This window comes from Colletotrichum gloeosporioides, assembly GCF_011800055.1.
Source record: "Colletotrichum gloeosporioides strain Lc1 chromosome Unknown consensus_50, whole genome shotgun sequence".
Taxonomy (NCBI): Eukaryota; Fungi; Ascomycota; class Sordariomycetes; order Glomerellales; family Glomerellaceae; genus Colletotrichum; species Colletotrichum gloeosporioides.
Genome location: NW_025544695.1, coordinates 1,237,989 through 1,256,141, shown reverse-complemented (window position 1 = coordinate 1,256,141; position 18,153 = coordinate 1,237,989). Strand labels below are relative to the sequence as shown.

Genomic DNA, 18,153 nt, shown 5'->3' with positions numbered 1-18,153 from the left:
CGTTCCCGCATTCCAGCTTGAAGCTGGTAAACTTGTGAGACTCCGCTACTGTTTTGAAGGCGCTGGAATGGGTGCGCATGCCCTTTGGAGATGAGTATTGATTGCCCTTGAACGGCATCACGTAATCATTCGATGCGATTAGAACAGCAAAGGTGGTTTGCGAGACAGCAACAGTGGCAGTTAAAACAACAAGACAACGGCGTGGGCGCACTTTTGCATCTCACAGTTCTATTTTCCTCTTCAAGACTTCGCGGGTATTCATAACGCCAAAAACCAGATAACTCCTCAATAAGCCTCCCACGTATGGCTGCTGTCACATTCCTTCCTTTCCCACGGCCTTAGCCAGGGCCAATCTTGGGCATGTCGTGGTGTTCGCTCAGCTTGGACAGGTAGGTGTTGAGCTCTTCCACGCGCTCTTTGTGTGTCTTGAGTAGTTCTGGTCTCGAACTGGACGACTCGGCAAGTTCGAGGAGCTAGGCGACACATCGTCGTCAGTATTTGTTTGCCCAGCAACAGTGAATCATGGTTATCATTAAAAACACGTACCCTCTTGCGCTTCCTCTCCTCATATCGCCGCTCGGCCTCCGTCTTGTGCCTGCCGCCGCCGCCGCTGCCATCCTCTTCGTGGTCGCCATCCTCTGCCTCGGGGTCTTCACTCCTGCGCTTCGTCCTCTTGGCCTTCTTGTCCTCCTCGTTGTTGTTGTCGTCGTCTTGGTCGGAACGGCGCTTCACCAGCGCCGAGCCGCCGTCAGTGCCATCGTCGAGGTTTTTCTCCAGGTCGGTCTTGTCCTTCTTGCTCTTCTTCTTCTTGGGCTTGCCGACCTTGGCGCCCTTGAGCTTGAGGCCGCCGCCGACGGAGGCGTACTCGTCGATCGGCATCGTTCGCGCGGAGACCGGGCGTTGGTCGGTCAGCTGGCGCTCGAGTTCAGGTATCCGTAGAAACGACTGATGCGCGTATTCGAAGTCGGAAGGCAGGGGAGGGGAACGGATCCGAGCTGGCTCTGTCCGATCCGCGGCTTGAGCGGGGAGTTGCTCGTTTTGTTTGCAGGCCGGCGGCGGTGCTCCGTAGGTGTGGTTGCTTTTCAGTTGTCTTTGGTTTCGTTAGGTGCTCTTTAGTGTTGGCAGGCAGACCCCTGGCGCGCCTCGGTCTGCGGCTTCAGTGGCTTCGGTGGCTTGAATTGGCCCCCTTCCCCCCTGTCTCGAGCGGAAGTGCGCCGGGAGGAGGCATTGCGCCCCACACCTTTATCCAGGTGGCAGGCGCCAAGATGGTTCTGCCGTGCAAACCACCAGCAGCCAATCATGGTTTGTTCCGGGCCACTGTTCCAGGGCACTGAGGGTCTGAGCGGGCACGAAACATGGGGGCCTCAGTGATGTTCCTGGAGCCAGCGCAGTCCCAGTCGCAGATTGAGATTGCCCAGAGCCCACCTCACAGCCAAGAGGCGGTTCTGGCCTGGGTGCAAATGCTTGACTCGGCCCCGTTCGTCCCTTTCAGACACTGGTTGACTGGACTGGACTGGCAACCAAACCACTGCTGCAACCGACCAGTCAGTCTTCTGAATCTGAGGCTCTGAGAGGGCGGCACATCCTGGATTGCTGAAAGAAGAAACGTAATCCAGTATTCTTGGCCGCTTGTCGCAATTCTCCGAACCGCCTTTGTTTGCGCCAAACTCAATTTTTCTTTAACCTCCTTTCCTCCAAATACGTACCTGTAACTCAACACCACCACCACCGCCGACGACACCCGGACGGAAACACTACCACATCAGTACACCTCCTCTCTGTTAAACCCCCCCGGCGCCCGAGGCAATCTTATTTGGACACCAAAGCGATACATGTCTCTTTAATTGCACAGCACTACACGCTTGCTTGCCTTGGATAACTTGGATTTTTTCGACTCTTGATTTTCTTCTGGGGGACTCGGAAAGTGGGCATTAGAGAACGGGGTACGGCGCAACTTTGTCACGACTCCTTTAAACGAAACGTATATGCGAACGACGTCACGACGAATTCCTCCAACCACCGCTACTTAATATTCGAAACACCATTGCGTGCGCAGGCGACTACTGCGTGCGATCCGTCTCCACCGGCCCTGAACAAGTCGGCGCTGCAACATGCAATAGCCCTCGCTGCAACTCCTTGAACGCTTGAACGAACTCACAGGTCGAGCATCGCCGCTCGCGGTCCTCCTCCTCTTCTCTCCTCGCTCGAAACCCACAACCCCTTCGCGGACCTAGTCATGCCGCCCTACACGAACATCCAGTCGCATCGCGACTCCCTCGAGCTCGCCTCCCTTGCCTCCTCCTCCCGCGCCGAATCCGTCGTCTCAGAAATCCCCTCCTCGAGGCCCTCCATCTCCTCCTCCCGCAAGCTCTCCTTCGAGGCGGAAGACCCTCTCGACGCAGCGAATCCTGCCGCCAGCTCGAACCGCCCCAATCGCCATGACCGCTCCTACTCAGTCTCCTCCGGCTTCGACTTCGCTGCCAACCTCTTCCCCCTGAGCTCCACCGCCGGCGCGGGGGCAGGCGGGTACGCCCCCATCGGCGCCCCGACCTCGACAGCGATACAGAACGGTGGCCTTGGCGGCGGCAGCTTGGAGAAGCACAAGATCCTCACCTACATGAACGGCTTGAGTCTGATTGTCGGTCTCATCATCGGCAGCGGCATCTTCTCCAGTCCCAGTCAGGTCAGCTCCAAGGTTGGGTCGCCCGGCGCCGCCCTTGTGGTCTGGGTCATCGCCGGCGTGCTTGCTTGGACAGGTGCTGCGAGTTATGCGGAGCTGGGCGGCGCGATACCCCTGAACGGCGGCGCGCAGGTTTACCTTGCGAAAATCTTGGGCGAGATGGCTGGGTTCTTGTTCACGTGGGTCGCCGTCTTGGTTCTGAAGCCCGGTAGTGCGGCCATTATCGCCATCATCATGGGAGAGTACCTGGTCAGGGCGGCGATAGGCGCAGAGGCTGAGAGCCTGAGTCCGTGGATCAACAAGGCGGTCGCCATGGTGGGCTTGATTCTGGTCACGCTCATGAACTGCGTGTCGACGAAGCTGGGCACGAAGGTGAACGACTGGCTCATGTTCTTGAAATTTGTCGCCCTGCTGGGCGTCACCGTCACGGGCATTGTAGTCGCGATCACGGGGACCACCTTGACGGGCAAGGCCAACATGGAGTGGAAGACGCACGAGTGGTTCTCCGGCACTTCGACGGATCTCTCCAACTGGGCCGTCGCTCTGTATGCCGGTCTCTGGGCATACGACGGCTGGGACAACGTAAGATTCTCTCCCTGCACCGAGGTGGCACGCCTTTGCTAACATGCGCAGACAAACTACGTCGTCGGCGAGTTCCGCAACCCGAGCCGTGATCTTCCCCGGGTCATCCACACGGCGATGCCTCTTGTGATCCTCTCATACGTTCTCGCCAACATCTCGTACTTCCTCGTCCTCCCTCTGGCGACGGTCAACGCCTCCAACACGATCGCCGTCCAGTTCGGCGCCAAGGTCTTCGGCCCCGTGGGCTCCCTCGTCCTCGCCCTCATCGTCTCGGCATCCTGCTTCGGCGCCCTCAACTCCTCCACCTTCACCTCCTCGCGTCTCGTCTACGTGGCCGGAAAGGAGGGGTACATCCCCTCCATGTTCGGCCGCATTGGCCTCTCCCCATCCGACTCCCACTCCGTCCAAACCTCGCGCACTTCGCGCGGGCGCGTGGCCAACATGCTGATCCGTGCCCTGGGCGATGATGACATGGGCCTGTTCTTCACGCCCGTGTGGGCGCTTGTGCTCAACGGCGTGCTCACGGCGGCGTACATCGTCGTCGGCGAGTTCGGCACCCTCCTGACGTTCTACGGCGTGGCCGGGTACACGTTCTACTTCATTACGGTCCTGGGCCTCATCATCCTCCGCGTCCGCGAACCGCAGCTCGACAGGCCGTACCGTACGTGGATCACGACGCCCATCATCTTCTGCTGCGTGTCGCTCTTCCTCCTCAGCCGCGCCGTCTTCGCGCAGCCGTTACAGACCGTCACTGTCGTGCTATTCGTTGTCGCCGGCGTGCCGGTGTACTTTTGGCGCATCCGCGGCCGCGACCAGCAAGTGATCAAGCGCGAGACGAGACATGCGGGACATGAGGAGCGGCCGTGGTGGCAGTTTTGGAAACGGTCGTGAGAAAAGGTTTTCCCTCTCACCGGAATAAAACCATCTCTTAGGCCGTCCGCGGGTGTGGTTGTTTGATTAGACCTTTTGGTTTTGCACAAAGGGAACAAGACGTTTCCGTCTGGAGCATTGGAGAGGGGAGTATATATATCTACGGGCGGTTGTGTTTCTTGAAAAAATGGAGTTGTACTTCTCTTTTGGAAAATAAAAATAACCAGGCACCTCAGAAGCGCGCGCGCGCGCTGTGTCTTTCTTGTTGCTTAGGCGGCTTCAGCACAATGGGTGGGAAGGGCTGTTTATGAAAACATGGCCGTTGAGTGTGGTAGAAGACGGACTCGAGAGATCGCGCGGCACACGGAATTCTGTTCGACGACACCGCGTCGTCTGGACCCCCAGGAAGGGAACAGAAAACGCATACGCACCTGTACCACTTACTTGTCTTGTAATTGAAAGCAATGCATATACATGGGGCTACGGTACCGGCCTCATCTTTTTAACTCCCATACAATCAATCAGCCTCGCGGACTCCAGCTAAATGCGTGACGCTCAATGATGAGCAACACACTTAACCACCCTTTGACAGCCACGAATGTGGGGCCAAAGCGGGCGGCTAACAGGATGATATTGAGCGTCCAAGAAATCTGCAGACGAAGTTGGTAGGGAACAGATGTAGTAGCGAAAGCGGCCACTGTCACCAACAGCAGGTTTCATTGGTTATCATGAGAATATCCTCAAACAAGTCACCGAATCACCATGGATTTTCAGAAGGTCGTTTTGAACATCGCATTAGATTGCATCCTATATACTACAACCTAGTCCTCCTTTTTGGAAGCACTATGCAATGCCAATGCATAACTCGAAATTCAACGCTTATATATAACACTTAAATATCCCTCACTGGGTATGATGCCGTCATCCTCCACGTCTACTTCTTCTCACGCTGACCGTAGGCCTTGGTGGCGTAGTCGCCCTTGTAGACGATGAGGTCCTCGGGCTTGTAATCCTCCTTGCCGCTCAGGTAGCTCTCAATAATGGCCTTGGTGCCGTCGGCGTAGCGCTTCTGGGCATCGAGGGAGGTACCGGACATGTGGGGAACCATGGCGTTGCCGCCGCCGAAGGGGTTCTTGGCGGTGCGCAGAGGGTGGTCTGCGGGGGCGGGCTGGGGGAACCAGACATCACCACCGTAGCCGGCGAGGTGGCCAGACTTGAGAGCCTCGGCCACGTCCTCCTTGACGACGATGGCGCCACGGGCGGTGTTGATGAGGTAAGAGCCCTTCTTCATCTTGGAGATGAGCTCCTTGTTGAACATGCCGCGGGTCTTCTCGTGCAGAGGAGCGTTGATGGTGACAACGTCGCACTGGGCGAGCATCTCCTCGAGGTTCTCGACGCGGCGGCAGCCAATCTCCTTCTCCTTCTCGGCAGACAGGGGCTGGTAGTCGTAGTAGAGGAGCTCCTTGCAGTCGAAGGCCTTGAGACGGCGCAGGACACGCTCACCGATGCGGCCGATGGCGACGGTACCGACGACCTTGTTCTCGAGGTCATACTCCTGCTTGGCAACAGCAGCGACGTTCCAGTCGCCGCGCTCGATCTGCTCGTGGGCGGGAACGAAGTTGCGGACGAGGACGAGGATGGTCATGACGACGTGCTCAGCGACGGAGACGACGTTAGAGCCGGTGACCTCGGCGACGGTGACACCGCCGTTGGTCTTGTTGGCAGCGTTCAGGTCAACATGGTCAGAGCCAATACCAGCAGTGACGGCGAGCTTCAGCTTCTTGGCCTTGGCGAGACGCTCAGCGGTCAGGTAGCCGGGGTGGAAGCTGGGAGAGAGGCGTGTTAGTCGTGATGGAACATGGCGATGCAGCTGATGTCGGCCTGTACTCACGGGGTGGTGATGATGATCTCAGCGTCGACGAGCTCCTGGTCAAACTTGGAGTTCTCGCCCTCCTTGTCGGAGGTGGTGACGAGGGTGTGGCCCTGGTCCTCGAGCCACTTGCGGATGCCGAGCTCGTTCTCGGTGGTGCCCAGAAGGCCGGGGACCTGTGTGGTTTCGAAGTCAGCCCAGAAGCTCCAGGGATGGGTGCGATGCACCCCGCATTTGGTAGTTTCGGAGGGTCATTGCCAAGAGTTGGGGCAGAATGCCGATGTATCAGCGATCGACCTCCGAGCCCCGCACCTCCCGTCATCCCCGCACTAGCTCTCTGCAGGCGAGACATCCTGCTTGAGATCACGGCGGGGCACAGCTCCGCGCGAGCTATCATAGTGACGTTCCTTGGTGGTGAAAGCGCGGGTGTCGGATGCCATTGTGGGAATCTGGGGGAACAGGAAGTGAGATGACACTTACGTCCTTGGCGTGCTGGCCGCCGTCGTAGAGTACTGCGAGAACCTTGACCTGGTTGTGGGGAGTAGTTGTTAGTGTGCGGATCGAAGAAAGCTGGCCAGGCAGTTTGCGAGGGAGGGCCGTGGAGGGAGCAACGGCTCTGCTGATGGCAGGCCGAGCCAGGAAAGATGCCTTGGAGGACGTGTGAAGTCCCCGAGAGACAGAAGGGGCAATAGTGCGAAGGTTGCGAGAGAACAATACCATTTTGAAGATGTGTGTAGAGGATGAGCTGGTCGAGACAAGAGATGGGTTGATGAGTGAGGTGGGAGGTGGTCGTTATATAGAAGAAGAGATGAGAGCGATGTAACAGATCCGTAGACTCGGGATCTTGCAGACTAGGCTGATGAGATGTGTTGGTATGAGATGAGGATGAAAATAGGACACGGAAAAGCGGCTGGTACAGGTTTATTTATGCTTGCAGGCATCACCGAAAGGCCGGGATGAAGAGGGCGGGGAACATGACCGACAGGAGGAAGTGTGGTACATGGTGTACATGGCCGAACGTTCAGAAAGAGGCAATACAATCCGACGAGCGCTCGTCTGCGTGGTCTGGGCTGGTTCGATGTGCCAGCTTCTCCTCTCCGAGCTGCGTGTCTGCCTCCCGCCCGTTGTCCAGTGTCGGCCGTCCTCCACCTCTCCGAGATGCCAGATTCCCATTGCCCCTCCTTCCCAGAGTATCTCCTTGAATAGTCAGCCACTCACACTCGGATGGAAACATGAAGGTTCGGGAAGGCAGCGAGGCTGGAGCATAACCGGGAAGGCACTGCTTGCTAAGACCCAGCTAATGGGAGGAACATGGCATGTACGTGCGGCAACTGACGAAGAGCGAGGAGGAGGCACGCAAGCACGGCATCTCGTCCGACAGGAAAAGAAGATACCGACCTCCTAAGGTAGCGAGAAACGGTGATCTCTGGCTGGCTAGTCTCGTCTCTACCTAATTAGCCACACTCATTCTGCGAGGAAGTAAGTGGAAGTATCCAAGTGCGGCAACGGCTTTTGTCAATCTGCACCTTAGGTTCCTTCACTGCAATGCACACTCACTACTAATTACTATCGATTCGGGATCTCCAAATCACCCTCTGGCTAGGATGCGTGGGGTAATCTGTTCGGCTCCCCCCATTGGTCGCTCGTCCAGCCGCCATGGTTCGTCCCCTCCACCCGAGCAACAAGCTGCCCGCTTCAGTTGGCAGCACCTCCCATGGCGATGAAACGCCGCAGTCCCCGGCAAATCTTCAACTTCAACGTTGTCTGCAGCCATGGAACATTGGTTTGCCCCGCGACCAGGGCCACCATCCACCTCGCTCAACCCAGATACCAAGCAACACCCAATTGGCGTCTGGCGTACACCCTTGCAACGCACGACAAGGCTACACGACACGCCCGAAGAAAGACCATCGACAATCAACAGCAGATGTCGTCCGTCCATCCATCGTGGCTAAGCAGAGGCAGATGCAGGTCAGAGTGAGGGGTAAATGGACCTTCCAACCTGGCATCATACGTCCGCTGTTCCATCCAACGCGGCCAGATCCCATCACCTAATACAAGAAATGCAATCCAATCGTTATCCGCCGCTACCAATTGATCGTCTGTTACCATCACACACACCACCAGCTTCCTGCACCAAGAGCACGCCGCTGTCCTCCCAATCCGCGTGTCTGCGCAGAAGAGAGGCCGGCTGTCGGTTTCCAGGGGCCTGGTTGTTTCCAGCTGCGTCCTAGCTCCCTCAGGCCATGCACAAATCAGCACTCATGCGTCCTCGGGTGGCTAGTACGGAGATTTGTCGTCAAGCTTCGAGCCCGAGAGGTGTCTTGTCTCCACGGTGATGGCTCGGCGATCTGTCGGGTTGTACAATGAGGGGTAGAGCTTCGGCGATTGTTGGCGCGTGCTGGCTGCTCGCGCCGGCACCACACCTTTGTGTCCTCGGAGGCACATCCGTCTGGCGACCGTCGGCATTCTGCACGGCCAGATGATGCAGCTTGCGGACCTGGTGTGGATTACGGCCAGGCGCTGGCTTCCAGCTCGGAGTTCCGTCGTCTTGAGGTTATCATGATCCCATCGATGGGTCGGCCTTCAGAAGGCAATGGAATCGGGGGCCATCGAAGACGACATCGTACGGCTCAAACTTGCCGTGCCTCTCATGCTTCCGTCATTCCAACAGCACAAGGACCCGCGCGGAGCTTCGTGTCCCTGTTCTTGCGGGCCCGTCGCGCCCTATCGCTCCACAAGCGCGGAGCTCGACGGCTGCGACGGAAACCGAGAGGGGACCCCTGCAGCCAGGCTCCATAGTACTGAAGACAGTCAATTAGAAATAATAACGGGCGCTTGGTCTAGGGGTATGATTTTCGCTTCGCATCGTCGCTTCTGCGCGCTGCCAACTGTGAAAGGTCGTGGGTTCAATTCCCACAGTGTCCATTGTTTTTGCATTTGGCTTCAATTTTGCCATTTGTGGTGAAATCTGCTTGACAGAGCTTGGACAATGTCCCTGGAAGACTTTTCTAAGGTTTTGACAGCGCATATGGCTGCGGTGTACCTAGCTGTCTAATATGACAGCTACTCTGAGATTTCTTTGAGACTACCTTACAAGTACAATTTAATCACCGCAGGCCTCAAAGCCAATTCTGCTTTGTCACCACAGCATGCATGCTGGAGGCCTGGCTTCAGTAGATTGCTGATTTTGTGCCAGTTGAATCTCAACACACAAACTGCCTTGAAGCTGAGAAGCGCGTTGTTCTGTTCATGTTCCATTGCTGTAGATGGTGTACTCATTGACGGACCAGTATGAGGCCTTCCTTATCGTCTTCATTTCACTCTGAATTCTTTCAAAGCGTGTAGGCCATTTGTCATGTAATCTTATGATCAATCATTCAAGAACGGCTCAGAGAGCAAGACAGCTTCAGTTTCTTTCATTCCGAAAGGTGAGTGTCAAGTTCTGGTCATCGCAGTTTTCCAGATACAGTACCAATTTCTTTGCAAAGACTTCACTCAGAAGCAGAAGCAAGCGCTCCCGAGATACGAAATCTATGTTCTCAAGTCCTGCTATTTTACACACCACTCCATGAGTATACATTGATTTTGCGGGGTCCTAGACACATATCAAATATGCCTTCTATTTGTCCTTTCGCCCTGTCACTCGACTGGCCCCTGCGCTGCACGAAGCGGATGTACGAAGATTGAACTGGCTTGAATGGGGATTTTGAAGCTATAAAACCGAGATTAGATTGCTAGCTATCCGCCGTGGAAAGTCAATCTGAGCTGACAGTCACATGCAAAAGCGCGAGCATTCGACTAATAATGCGTGACGAAGGTGGTGGTACGATGGCTAAAATGCCCGTGTGAAGACCGCATTTTCAGATCATGGAAATCTATGGCATCGAAAGATATTCCCATCCAAACGTCATGGCTCCTGAAACCTTCGCCATCGACCTCAGCCATTGTGGATCAGACATGTGCTTGCCCTACCTGTGGTTCAATACTTCCAGGCTCTCACAGGCCTTGGGTCTGTTGGTTATTGACGAAAGCAAAGATGTTGGATGGTCTAGATCCTTCATCTGTCCTGGCGCCGTCCACGGAATAACATGGCTTCTGTCTCTGCAAACTCAATTACTGACCTCAACTACCGAAGGCGGCTGCAAACAACTGGTTCCATGCCCCTGGATCTGCATGCCATATTTGGCGCCTCAACAATCATGCACTCTCGGCGAGCCACCTGAACCTTTTTTCTTGTCATCAGGGTTCTTGAGAGGCATCGCCATGGTCTTATAAGGATTGATATCTTTCTTTCCAGATGCCGAGTGACTTTTTGGATCACACTCGACTCATCCCTGCACTCGTTTTCTCTCTCATCCACGTAGTCAAAATGGGTTTCAGCAAGAGGTCGGGACTGGCGGTTGCCGTCCTGCTCGTCCAAGGTAGCTTTGTTTCAACACAAACTACCATCACTATTACAGGGGCCACTGATATTTCCACAAGCTCCTCCAGCTCCTCTACCTTCACGAGCTTTTCCGTCAGCTCCACCTCTTCTGATCTCACGACTTCGTCCTCTATTCTTAGGACCCCATCTGGCTCAACGACCTCCTCCAACCCCGCAACCTCGTCGCCGAGCCTCTCGACTTCTTCTTCTGTCCTTACGACTCCCTCTGGCTCGACGACCTCCTCCGACCCCGCAACCTCGTCGTCGAGCCTCTCGACTTCTTCTATCCTTACGACTCCCTCTGGCTCAGCAACTTCCTCCGGGCCCGTAACCTCGTTGAGCCTCACAACCTCCTCCTCTATCCCCACAACTCCCTCTAGCTCAACAACTTCTTCCGACCCCTCGGCCTCTTCTAGCCTCGCGACTTCTTCTTCCTCTATCCCTACGACGTCCTCTAACCCTATAACCTCGTCGAGCCTCACAACCTCTTCTTCTATCCTTACTACTCCCTCTAGCTCGACGACTTCCTCCGACCCCGTAACTTCTTCCAGCCCCACGACTTCTTCATCTCTTCTAACGAGCTCATCTAATCCCGCAACCTCGTCGAGCCTCGCCACTTCTTCTTCTGTCCTTACTACTTCCTCCAGCCCCGCAACCTCTTCTAGCCTCACGTCTTCTTCATCTCTTCTGACGAGCTCCTCTAGCTCTTCGGATTCCTCTGTACCCACAACCTCTTTATCTATTCCTACGACCTCTTCTGCTCCTGCGACCTCCTCTGTGCTTACCAGTTCTTCTGCCCTCACAACGTCTTCCACAATTTCTACGACAACCGTTGTTATCACAACATCTTCTGCTCCGATGACGTCCTCTGTACTGACCACCTCGTCTGATCCCGCCACGATGTCGTCTGCGCCTACGTCGTCGTCTGCGCCTACGTCGTTCTCTGCGCCTACGTCGTCCTCTGCGCCTACAACCTCTTCAGTCCCAACGACATCATCTACTGCTGCGACATCATCAGTCCTCACGACCTCATCAGCCCCTACAACATCATCTGTCACTACTTCTTCGTCTGTCCCCACAACGTCATCTGTCCCTAATACTTCAACTGATCCTACTTCTTCGTCTTTCCCTACAACCTCATCTAATCCCACGTCATCTAACCCCACGACATCATCTACCCCCACAATCTCATCCGCCCCCACGACTTCATCTATCCTCACGACTTCATCTGTCCCTACGACATCATCGATCCCTACGACATCATCAGTCCCTACAACTTCATCTGTTCCTACAACTTCATCTGTTCTTATGACAATTACCCCTACGACATCATCCGCCCTTGGAACATCGTCCGTTCTTACATCTTCTATTCCTACGACCTCTTCCGGTCCTACAACATCATCCGTCCTCACAACATCATCTGTCCTTACATCTTCTATTCCTACGACCTCTTCTGGTCCTACGACCTCTTCTGGTCCTACGACCTCTTCTAGTCCTGCTACTTCATCAACTCTCACCACTTCGTCTAGCATCACGACCACGGCCCCAGCTGGCTCCGTTTCGACTGTCCAGGGTGAATATGGATGCTACACCGACTTCGGCCCGAGGTCAGTCGCCAATGTAGAGACATTCTCCAGAATCTATTCCATCACCACGCCCGTCACCTACTACAACTACGTCACCCCGTCCAAGGTAACGGTGACTATCACTCCTACCGGCGTCTCCCCTGCCGGCCAAACAGATCCCGCTACGATCACGAGCACTCTGACTCTCACAACTATCACCAGCATCACTGCAGGCACCTTCGCCACTGTGCCAGCACCAGCAGGGTTCACACCTCTCGCCTCTGCCCTCGTACGCGACAGTGCCCAGAATATGGGTGGCAATTCTCCTTTCATCGGGGAGCGTTCTGTAAGGCAGCCTCTGGTGCTTGGCCTTAACGCCAACAATGCTGCCCTTGTCGCAGACCCGCCCCTATTCCCTCAGGTTGTCCACTGCGAGCGCGTCATCCGCATCTTCACCACCACCACTGTGGAGAACACCATCACTGGCGTCTTCACGACTTTCGTCACCGCACCGACGCCTAGCCAGAGTGTCCCATCCGTCCCTGCGCAGGTCACCAAAACCGCCACCACGTACACCACATCGACCGTCACTGCTGCATCGATGCCGACTGCCACCCTGTACGCAGCTTGCCAGTCCGATAACCTGGTCTCGCACGTTCCTGGCAGACGCCCCATCGTTCAAGCGGCCAGCGACTATAGCATCACCCGTGAGAGACGCCACGCCGACTCAGCCTACGCCTGCTGCGTCTCGTGCCAGCTGGAGAACGGCTGCACGGGTAGCTTGTACTACCGCGGCGCATGCTTTACCTTCAGGCCTTCCACCGACACCTGCGGCAACCCTGGCGATCTTCGCTGGGGCCGCAGGGCCAACTTTGATGGCGCTTTCATTGCTAGCAACGGCAAGTGCGGCTCTTGGAGGCTTTCTCGGACCCCTCCATCTACGGAGTGGGAAGACGAGCCTTTCGTTCGGAAGTGAAACCGCGATGGGAGCATCCTTCGCTGAGCATGTATCGCTAGTCTGTAGACCTTCAGCGCCATCCACATTAAAATTAGAATTGCCATAAGTATAGGAATAATAAGAGATGAATTTGGAAATAAACATATTAATTTGAGGCACATTTACAAACGCTGATGATCCTTGAAAGTTTCCCGGGGCAGCCCCGGGTCCGGGCCGTGCCAGCTTCCAGATACGGAAAGTGGAATAGCGAGCCCAGTGCGAACTCACCACGTTCTTGCCTAAAGACGCTTTTGTGCACGGTGCCTCCCACCGGGCCTGCCCTGCCAGCTAAACAAGCATCGACGACTTCTTATTCTCACGACGCGCAGTCCAACCTGCGTCACGACTTGAAACTGCTATTCAGTTTCGAGACCCGTCAATTGATGACGCGCTACGCTCGCGGCACAGCTTACCAGACGGACGGTTCGTAGGATCGCGATGCACAGGGGTTCAGGGATATCGAGCCCTAGGCCTTTCCCGAAGCTTACATTGGCATTTGAGGCTAACCATAATAGCAGCCTGACCATTTTGTTGACTCCATCAGAAAATGGGTACACTTGCGATCACTTCAAACGCCATAGACAGCTATGTTGACATCCAAAGCGCCTAGTTGCCTAGGGAGGATAGACTCCTCGACTAATGAGGAAGCAATTATGCCGCCGGCAACGTACTGTTGTTCCTGGAACGATCACATCATACGCATCATCCGCAAGGCCGGTATTCTGAATGCAACCCCTCCAAAACCCTGGTCCGAAGGAAAGCTAATCCCGAAAATTGACGATTCAGAGTCAGTTGCGAGCCGAAGCAGGAACCAACAAGAGCGACTGATCAGCAAGTGACATGACAGTGCCCATGGAAATCGCAAGGGACGCGGGCCACTCCCAACAAGATGCTGGGTAGCACTGCTTTTGCATGCAGAACATGTTCGTGGGGTTCTCGACTAGGCAGCCGTTTAGGAGATTTAACGGCGGCTAAGTACGGGACGGGAACCAAAGTCCTTTTCCAGCGCCTGGGTTGAGAACAAAACCCACGCAGTCCGCCTTGGCTGTCTCCTTTCAACCTCGCCTCCGGGACTCGCGACCGGACTGTTGGGTCACGATCACGCAAAGAAGGATTCCGTCGATCCTTTCGCCTCCTCCTGTTTCTCGCCGCTCTCCACCTAGTTCGCCGGCCCCTCAGCTGAGGCTTGGTCTGAGGCTTCGGATACCAGTCCTGTATCTGCGTCTGCATATCGCCCGCAGGCTGAGCAGACTCGGAAAAGAAGCAGCAAGACGAAAATATACGCAGTCTGGCACTTGCTCGAGCATATGATCTCGCGCTCGTCGACGCAAATAACGATATGCAGACGAAGTCACCATTGGCCGAGCGAAGCGCCGTGTCGTATGCAGCTTCCAAGTAATGCGGACATAAAATTCAGCGGCCGCTGCGATTAAATCGGTAGGGCGACGAAAAGGCGAATGGACCAATAGACGACCACCGCGTCCTCTGATCGAGGCTACGGGCGCTCTGGAATCGCAAAGGTGTCTGGGGTCGAGCGGGAGACAGAGAGCCGTGATGGGGGCTGGTGAAAGTGAGGCCCAGCATCTGTCGAATGGGCGTCGAGAAAGGCACGAAAGAGCAGCAGACTGCGGACCCCAAGCCCCTGGGTTGGGGCACTGATCCCGGCAGGTTTGTCGCTTTTTTTGATATTTGCATTCAGCTTAGCCCCTGAAGACGCGCTGTATGACGGCCCCAGGGTTGCATCGCCCCGTACCTAGATTGGTCTTGGCGATCCTTTCAGGCAAATTCGTCCTTATCCGCGCAGCGAGGGCGCCTTGGTAAGTGGTGACTGAAGACTGAAGCTGGTGGTCACTGGTCACTGAAGGTGGGCAGCGTGCGGGAACTGCGAGCTGGCTGAGGAGGAGGAGGTGAGGTGCTGCTGCAGCCCAGCCAGCCAGCAAGTTGGCACGCCGCACCTCAGCCCGCTCGCCCGCTGCAGCCAGCCCGCCATTGTCTGGATCCTGGAGATGTCATTTCTCGGGCCCTGGGCAACAATGCGTCGTGGACTCGTGGGCCGTCGATCGGACAAAAACATTCCCCATCCACCTTGCAACGGTACCCGGCTGTCGTCTCCTCGCCTTGAGTCCTTGCTCGTGCTCCTTTCCTCCTCTCTGGCTCGGCTTGCGGCATGCTGCTTGGGACAGCTTCATTCCCAAACACACCACACAGGAGTGAGTCGTGCGCCCGAGCACGGTGAAAATGGCGACATTGGACCCGAATGCGTGGTATCGCATCTCCGAAACACGCGTCGACAACAGCACCGGCCCCTTCGCCCTCAACCTGCAGCTGCGCACCGAGGTCAATGGTCTCAGAGTCCATCCGATAACTGGTGGAACAGCGGCCTGGCAGTTCCAGCCTTATGGCGATGTCAAAGGCCGCTACCTCATGCGCCTCGACCAGACCGGCGTGAAGGCGCAGCTGAGCGCATGCTACGACTCGGGCGAACCAGCCACGGGAAACACCATTGCTTGTATGAAGGAGTCTTCGACGGACGAGGCCCAGTTGTGGGATGTGTCTGACTTTGGGTCGGGGACCTTCAAGTTTGTCAACGTGAAGAACGGGACCAGCTACGTGCTGGACGTGCACCCGAAAGACAACCTGTTCATGTCCAACGAGATCGACGGGTCTGAGGGTGTCGCAGAAAATCAACTTGCTCAACATTGGGTTTTGTCAAGCGTTAGCGCCGTCAATGACGGCGCCTACTCTACCATTTATTCTGGCGTGAGTTTGACTCGGGAACCGAGCACCAATCGAAACGGGAGCCGCTAACCAGGTGGTGCAGAACGTTGCTGTCAGCACTAACTCAGCTGCGCTTTCATCCTCCGCAACTACCACCACCCGAACAACCACAACCTCCACCTCCACAGGATCGACACAAACATCTTCGACAACAGGGACTGCGTCCCCTGCCGACGCGATGAGCACGCCCACCGCGACCAGTACGCCGTCCAAGGGGATTTCGACCGCTGCCGGAGCGGGCATTGGTGTCGCTGTTGCGCTCAGTGTCGTGGGATTGATAGGGGCGGTGGCATTCTTCTGGTGGCGACGATCCCAGCGACCGAAAACGAAATACAGCGAAGTCGAAGCGAAAAACGGCGAGCACCCCGATCGGGGCTCTTCAATAGGCATTTCACAATCCGGCGAGAGCGCGCCTTCTTCATTACATGGGGTTTCCCCGACCGTAGGAGTATCGAGCTTGAACGCATGGCAGCCAGCATCATCCGTCTCCGTGCCGCCAGCATCATCCTTCGTCAACGGGCAACCGCAGCATTCCGGTTACTACGCTCCGGGACAGCAAGCGACCGGCGGTCAACAGGGCGGATATTATATGGATAACCAACAACAGGCGATCGGGGGACAGCAAGCTGCCGTCTACGCCGGCGGACAGCCGATGACGATTACCGAGCAGCAAAATATAACGTATGTTAGCGGGCCGTCGCCAGTCACGGGGGGATCATATGGCGGGCAGCAATCAGACTTCGCTGGCGGAGACGGGCCGATCGCTTCACTTTATGGGCAACGACTTCCACCGACGACAAGTCAGACACCAGGCGCTTCGATCTATGGTCAGCGAAATGCTCCGACGGGCGGATCCGCCTCGCTCTACGGACAATCAGTAGGGTCAACAACAACAACCGCTGCGGCGGTTCCCCGTCATCAGTTCGACCATCCGACGGCCGCTGCCGAGTTCGCCCCTGGAGCAGCCAACACATCGGCACAGCGAAACGTGTATGGCTCCAGCCAAAACCAAACCAGTTCCACAGTGAATCTAGCGGATTTTGAGCCGATGCCTCAGCCACACGAACTAGAGGCTGCGGAGCGAGAGATCGTGCGGCGACAACATGAGCTGGGTACCTTCCACCACGGTCCGGATCTTTCTCTGAATGAACAGCCAGCAAAGGCCCCGGAAGCCCCAAAGGTTGAGCTGAGTGCTTATCAGCATGGTCCCGACACTTTCTCACGGAACGAGGCCAAGATGTTGGGAGCGCCGACGGCCGAGCTAGGGGCATACCAGCACGGCCCTGATACATTTGAGAACGAACACGAAGCCAAGGTCCTGGGAGCATACCATCCCGGGCAAGATGCATTTACGCGGGAGCGTGAGGACAAGGTGCTTGGCAGCTTTCACGACATAATTAACTTGGCAAAACCTACGGGGCGGGGCGGTGCAGCACCGCAGTCATATGAGATGAACCCCATACGGCCTACGAGGGGAGCACATGGCGACACAAACAGATGAGGTCTATGAAGGACCTTACGCATCGCAAAAGCGAAAATCATCATCAAGTACGAAATGTGGCCTCTAGGCGGAGGGGCTCAGCTGAACAGCACCCATGATACCCAGACAAAGACCCGCACTGTCTTGTCTCAACCACTGCGGCCATTCAGCCGCATGAGCCACTCAGTCAGCCATGTGGCTTGACTGCTTACACTGCCTCGGCGAATACCTGAATCCTACGCGCAGGAATACAGACGCGCCACATGGTTAACCATCAGCCGCAAAGCTCTGACAGACGCCGACAGAACTCTCACAGTCGCCAGCTACGATGTCTGAACGCTCAAGGGCGCCGACCAGTAAAGGGACGAGTCATTTTAACCAGACAAAGCGGCAGTTCCTGCTCAACGCGCCCGACACATCGTTGGTGTCACGCAACCGGCCTCAAACCATCATCCGCCGACGCAGAGCTCGAGTGAGTGACGGTTTTCAATCGACCAAGCGCACATCAAGTCCCTATACAGGGCAGACCAAGGAGGCAAATTTATATCCTCACACAATGCACTTCTCACAGATTTGCTTGAAAGCATCTAAGAGAAGACACAGCAGGTCGTCATCACGACTTAAAAAATGTCAAAACATAGATATAAATGAAATCTAATAATAATTCATGAGAATCAAGACAGTCCCAATCCAGCTCTCAGGTCCCAAGGCTACCGCCGCTCACAACCTTGGGCCTGGCCGTATGATTTTGCGTGCCGTGTACCTTGTCGTCTCACAGCTTTGGGAACATGAGAACGTAGTCTTCTACTCTAGCAAGGCGCACATGTCACCGTTCTGTGCCAAACCATGGCATTCCGTTAAACTTATGAGCGTCTTCAAACGAGTTCAACCTCCATCAGGCGCGT

General features: G+C 55.8%; 6 protein-coding genes across 6 annotated transcripts; 4 read left to right on the top strand and 2 right to left on the bottom strand.

Annotated features, from left to right (window-relative positions):
• Positions 1 to 338: 338 nt before the first annotated feature.
• On the bottom strand, positions 339 to 879 carry GCG54_00000847 (uncharacterized protein; the record flags this gene model as incomplete). Its single annotated transcript, XM_045400979.1, has 2 exons — positions 339 to 473; positions 547 to 879. The coding sequence occupies 2 exons, from the start codon at positions 877 to 879 to the stop codon at positions 339 to 341; spliced, it is 468 nt and encodes a 155-aa protein (XP_045263652.1).
• Positions 880 to 2,236: 1,357 nt separating this feature from the next.
• Positions 2,237 to 4,153, top strand: GCG54_00000846 (Large neutral amino acids transporter small subunit 1; the record flags this gene model as incomplete). Its single annotated transcript, XM_045400978.1, has 2 exons — positions 2,237 to 3,262; positions 3,314 to 4,153. The coding sequence occupies 2 exons, from the start codon at positions 2,237 to 2,239 to the stop codon at positions 4,151 to 4,153; spliced, it is 1,866 nt and encodes a 621-aa protein (XP_045263651.1).
• Positions 4,154 to 5,066: 913 nt separating this feature from the next.
• GCG54_00000845 (Formate dehydrogenase) lies at positions 5,067 to 6,722 on the bottom strand (the record flags this gene model as incomplete). The annotated part of the gene is made up of 3 exons (XM_045400977.1): positions 5,067 to 5,958; positions 6,024 to 6,178; positions 6,483 to 6,722. The coding sequence occupies 3 exons, from the start codon at positions 6,720 to 6,722 to the stop codon at positions 5,067 to 5,069; spliced, it is 1,287 nt and encodes a 428-aa protein (XP_045263650.1).
• Positions 6,723 to 10,374: 3,652 nt separating this feature from the next.
• On the top strand, positions 10,375 to 10,808 carry GCG54_00000844 (uncharacterized protein; the record flags this gene model as incomplete). The annotated part of the gene is made up of 2 exons (XM_045400976.1): positions 10,375 to 10,521; positions 10,569 to 10,808. The coding sequence occupies 2 exons, from the start codon at positions 10,375 to 10,377 to the stop codon at positions 10,806 to 10,808; spliced, it is 387 nt and encodes a 128-aa protein (XP_045263649.1).
• A 520-nt stretch (positions 10,809 to 11,328) lies between these two features.
• Positions 11,329 to 12,969, top strand: GCG54_00000843 (uncharacterized protein; the record flags this gene model as incomplete). The annotated part of the gene is made up of 3 exons (XM_045400975.1): positions 11,329 to 11,381; positions 11,696 to 11,902; positions 11,958 to 12,969. The coding sequence occupies 3 exons, from the start codon at positions 11,329 to 11,331 to the stop codon at positions 12,967 to 12,969; spliced, it is 1,272 nt and encodes a 423-aa protein (XP_045263648.1).
• A 2,259-nt stretch (positions 12,970 to 15,228) lies between these two features.
• Positions 15,229 to 17,269, top strand: GCG54_00000842 (uncharacterized protein; the record flags this gene model as incomplete). The annotated part of the gene is made up of 2 exons (XM_045400974.1): positions 15,229 to 15,750; positions 15,803 to 17,269. 2 exons carry the CDS (start codon positions 15,229 to 15,231, stop codon positions 17,267 to 17,269), a joined length of 1,989 nt encoding a protein of 662 aa, XP_045263647.1.
• Positions 17,270 to 18,153: the final 884 nt, after the last annotated feature.